The following is a 5,215-nucleotide window of genomic DNA, read 5'->3' on the forward strand; positions in this document are numbered from 1 at the left end:
TAATTAACTACATCATCATTGAGCTATTGTGCTGCTTTTCCTTCTGCCAGCATTTTTCTACAAGCTAAAAAAATATGAAACAACAAGTTTAATTAAAACCTATTCTTCTCTCCACAGCATCGTGATGCTGCTTACTCAACACATTATTCACATTGAAGCGTTCCGCAACAGGAAACAACACCTGGAAACACCGGTACGTGGGGAGGAGTACCTGGACTGCGTACAAACTCCCCGCCAGGTTCATTTCTATAATTTTGCCTTCTTCTCTCTTCGTTCATTTCTCCTAATCGGATAAAGCGTGGTACCATTGTCAGGAAATCATCCAACCAGAGGGTTTAGCAGCGCAGCCAGCAGTGCCAGCACCGGCCAGAAGGAATTTATGGAACAAACTCAAGCTAAAAAGCAAAACCAAAACTAACCGAAGATTAGAACAATCTCGAGGTAAAGCGGTGAACTTTCAGGAGAAGAAAAAAATGGAGTGAACACTAAAAAAAAACAGAACGAAAATTGACCATTTTTGCGGTTGGAAAGTTTGTACCACGGCACACGGGCAACGTAAGCGAAAGAAAAACGACGAAGTGGAGAGAAAAAAAACACACACACACTCTCTCTCGACGTCCTCAACAAAGGGATAAAGAAAGAAAAATTGCCACAACAAACACAGCAGATTCTTTGCACAGATCCGTTTATCTTTCCGTCCGTTCGGACTTTCTGGGGCGTAGAAATTTTTCCAACTGGGCCGCCCGCCTTCGCAGCCCCCCTTTTTGGCCGCACGGTGGACACACAGCACGTCAGACACACACAGGCAGGCAAGGGCAGGGAAAATATAAAATGTTTCGCCACAAATGGACATCCTTTGATTGGCATTGTTGAGGCATGTTGGGTTTTACTTGTTCTTCCGAGAGCTGGCTTAGATGGAAGCCTAGCCCCATCTGTCCCCCAGCCCGCCTACAGCGAAGGTCCAGCGAACTGGTTCAAAGTCAGGGAAGGAACGCTTGGAACAGAAGAAGGAGAAACCCAACTTTAAAGAAAGCCTCAAAATACACAACCGCAAAAACCGAAACTCAAAAGAAATAGAATAAATATTCCTTCCAGCTACCCGGACCACGCACGCTGTTCCCGCGCTGGCGCTTCACTGTTTTGTCCGTCCGAGCCACATTCGTTTGATGTGGGTAAAAATAAGAACAAGCGTTGGGCCTGCCGGTAGATAGACGGTTTTGTTCTTCCGGGTTTGTTCCTTTAGAAACTTCCCCGGGGAAAATGAAGCCGACCAAAGCGTGGCCCAAGAAAGGGGGAGATAATATTCAAGCACTAATTTAATCAAAAGATTGGCTGAATTTAAAGCAGGCCTGTTTTCTTGATTCAAAAGTGTTAATGTTCTGTTTAACTTTGTTTTGGGCCCGCGTTGGTTGGGAATTGTGTTGGGAAATGATGAAACGTGGACGCCTATCTGTCTGTTTGCGCAGGAAAAATCTAATCCAATTTGTGATTTGTTCAAGGAGCGATAAGGTTTCGATTTGTTTTTTTGGAATGTAAAACAAATCTTCACAAAAAACTGATTCCCTTCATACACAAATAGAATCGAAACTGTCCTAGAAATACAGACACAGATCTGCGTGTGGACCTACGCTCTTACGTATTTACTCTCTAGTAGGCTGTGAGCCTTAGTTCTATCGTACTCGCCTTGCCAGTTGATCCCAACAAAGCACACGTGCAAACACGATGCAACGAAAAACGGCACGAATTATTTCACAACCGCAGCTAGATCCGATGCCGTGGCGCATTTCCTTGCCCGTAACGAAAAGGCAGTCCAGCAAGGAATTACACCGGCTCAGCACATCCAGCAAAACAGCTGATCACATTTTACGGGTGAGTAAAAAACGGATTTCTGTGTGCATTTGTCCTCTGTTATCTTACTTTCTTTCCCATACATCACCAGGCACCAAAATGTGATAAATATCAGTTCATATCCAACTTCACCCACCGCCGTTTGACCGATCCCCGTGAGCTGGAAGCATTGCTGAAGGAGAAAGGTATTGATAATATGACCTTTTGCTTACCGCTGTGGGAACAGATTGACCTTAGCTCGGGCGCACATTTCATGCCACTAGCATTGTTTGATGACTGTGAGTATGATACGTTCGATCCTGGAGTGGTCGGTTTTTGGAGGGATATGGAGGTCATTGCAATTACAACGCCCTACGCACGCTGGCGAAGCTACACCGTAATCAACCACGATCCGTGCACCAATCAGTGGGAAGTTAGTGAACGAAATTCGACAACGTCTTACCTTATACCGAGGCTGCAGCTTTACTTCCCCTTCGAAGATCCGAAAAAGTTTGCTGAACGCATTGGTACGGCTGTTAAAGCACGCGATACGACCGAAAACGCCATCCGGTTTCGTTTTCTCTGCAAGCACATCAGCAGTAATGGATGCTTCGCGCCGGGACGCGCACTTGAACAAAGCATACTGCGACGTGCGGGCGACGAGATCTACGGAGTATTCAAGAACCTTTACGAAGACTACCACATTGGTCTCGCAGTAGGCCAGCATCTTCGGACCGATGGTTCGGTGCCAATTAAACAACCCAGTTTTAGCCATAGCTTGAAGCCTCCCAAGGATGTTCCAGTTGATGAATTCGAATGGAAACGAATCGTACACCTTCTCGACCGTTTTAGACGCCGAACCTTGCTCTGTGACACGAACGTGTTTCACGCACTGCGTCTCGTGAATCAAGAATGTGAAATGGTGCGTAAGTTACCCATGTTTGTTGTGGCTAGCGATAAGCCTATCCCGCTGGAGGAGTACGAAAAGCTGAACCTAACGCAAACCAGCAAAACAATGAAGTACCTCCAAAACACCTGGATCGAACGCACTACCATGCATCTGCATAGGCTGCTATCGCGCATTGGAAACGGGCACTTCAACATCGGTGTGGGCAGGTGGGAAATCTACAACGTTATGAAGCTGAAGCGTCTTATCGAACAAGTGCTGTACAGGATGCAGGATGCGCTTCGAGATCTGCTGCTCGATTCCACCGCTGCTTACGTCCATTATCTGGTGAACGATTGCTCTGCTGTGCTGGCGATAGAGGGTGAAGACTATTCCTGGGATGGAAATCTCATTGATAGTCCATTCGAACCGCAACGTCCGGCTGTGTTTTATCTCTTGCTGGAAATGGGTCCAGATATGCCTTACTACTCTACCGACCCTGACACATTTCCCGAAACGTTGCGCCACATTCTCGATGACATCCTGCGGGCGTGCCATTTTATTCACACGATTGAACCCTCGCTGATGCAGTCGCTTATATTTGCCGAAAACCTGTACCTATCCTCGGTGGGATTGCTGGATTGCGCCATTGTGAAGCAACGTGAAGCATTGCTTGAATATTACCACAAAGCGCTGCTTCCTCTGCAGGCTTATGCGGCACGGTATGCCGCCTACCGGGAGCTTTTCTTTACCAACGTTAAGGAGTTTGTCGAGCAGATCAAGAACGCAGACAAATCGTCCTCCGAGATAAAGGAAGACATTGCATTCCAGATCCGCATGCGGGAGAACCTGGAGCACACCGTACCGCAGTGTATCGTAATTGGTCCATTTTGGATCAATGTACAGCCGCTCAGGGAGGCGCTGATCCGCAAGCGCCAAGAGCTGGCCGCCGCACTGCTCAAGATGCTGACCGAGAAGCTGCGCATTAAGACGGCCGACGTGATAACGTGCTACAACGCTATCAACGAGCGGATGTGTGAAAAGCCCGTCTCGATTGAACACATCTACGACATCCGTGCGTACATGGAAGACGTGCCCGAGCTGGTGGTCCGGCTCGAAGATCGAATGCGTGGCATTCTGTACGAGTACGAGATATTGGAGGGCTTTCTGCACAACCTACCGGATGCGGACTTTCAGCAGAAATGGAACGCACTGGCCTATCCCCGGAGCGTGCTGAAGCAGATGGTTTCGGTGAAGGAGTTTCACGAGTCGGAAGTGGACCGGTTCCGCAAGCAACAGTTTGCCGACGAGGCAGCCTTTACTGCCAGCATCGAGGATATCAACGCGTACATCTCCAAGTTCACCACGCTGTACGACGTGTCGAAGGTGTCGGAGATGTCGGTCGAGGTGCGGCGCCTCTGGAAAACGGTGCAGGAGCTGATCGACCAGGGCCACATCATGAACCGGCGCCAGGAGCTGTTCGAGATGGCACCGATTAGCTTGAATAATTTATACGAGCTACGGTCCAACTTCAGTGCCTACCGGGAGCTGTGGACGGTGGCGGCCGACTACCTGAAGCTGGAGGAAACGTGGATCGGCAACCCGCTGGCCAGCGTCGACCTGGACGGTGTGCGCAGGGGGCTGCAGCAGACGCACGACAGCTTGAAGGACCTGCTGCCACTGTTCCGTGACCAGCCGCAGCTGCTGGCCGTCGTGGAGCATTTCATACAGGTGGTGGAAGCTTTCCGCCCCAATCTGGACATTATGGAGCTGCTCAAGTGCCCGTACCTGGAGGCGATACATTGGGGCCAGCTGGCGAAGGAAATCGGCGTCAAGGGCAAGCTGTCGGTGGACGTTGGGTTCGATGTGTTTTTGGAGCACGGCTTCCGGGATCATCTGGAAACGGTGAGGCGGGTGGTGGTGAAGGCGGAACAGCTGCGGCTAGAGCAGGAAGCACGCTGGGCGGAAGAGGAACGCATCCGGCAGATAGAGGAAGCGTACAGGCGTGCCCGAGCCGAGCGGCGTCAGAATCGGACGGAAATTTAAGCAATTGATGGGGTATTTATTGTTTGGAATCGGACGGAAATTTAAGCAAATGATGGAGTATTTTATTGGTCTTAGTATAATTGTAATATTCCAAATGTTTTTTAATTACATGTGCACTAAAAACATCATTAAAACATATGAAAGGATGTATATAAATTTCTTAAGCTTTCTCTCACGTATGACGTCATTTTTTGTTCTAGAATCTAGATAATAAACTAGGACAACAGAGTTCTAAAGGGTTAAATATGCTCCAATGCTGGTTATGTTTACTAAACGCATTAAATGATAATCAATTGAATTTATGCTTGAAAAATCTAGTTGTTTGTCCAATATACCTTTATTACAATTCTTATTGGTATTCTTCGCTGTTTATCGAAAAAAATCGAGGAAATATAGAGACAATTTACAAGAAAGTTATTTTTACCTATAAATTGAATAATGCATTAATCTTTCATT

The 5,215-nt window shown here is 47.7% G+C and overlaps 1 protein-coding gene across 1 annotated transcript; it reads left to right on the top strand.

Annotated features, from left to right (window-relative positions):
- The first annotated feature begins 1,654 nt into the window (after positions 1-1,654).
- Positions 1,655-4,766, top strand: LOC5668121 (dynein axonemal heavy chain 1). Its single transcript, XM_001688544.2, has 2 exons — positions 1,655-1,869; positions 1,940-4,766. Exons 1-2 carry the CDS (start codon positions 1,723-1,725, stop codon positions 4,757-4,759), a joined length of 2,967 nt encoding a protein of 988 aa, XP_001688596.2. The 5' UTR covers positions 1,655-1,722; the 3' UTR covers positions 4,760-4,766.
- Positions 4,767-5,215: the final 449 nt, after the last annotated feature.

This window comes from Anopheles gambiae, chromosome 3, assembly GCF_943734735.2.
Source record: "Anopheles gambiae chromosome 3, idAnoGambNW_F1_1, whole genome shotgun sequence".
Classification (NCBI taxonomy): Eukaryota; Metazoa; Arthropoda; class Insecta; order Diptera; family Culicidae; genus Anopheles; species Anopheles gambiae.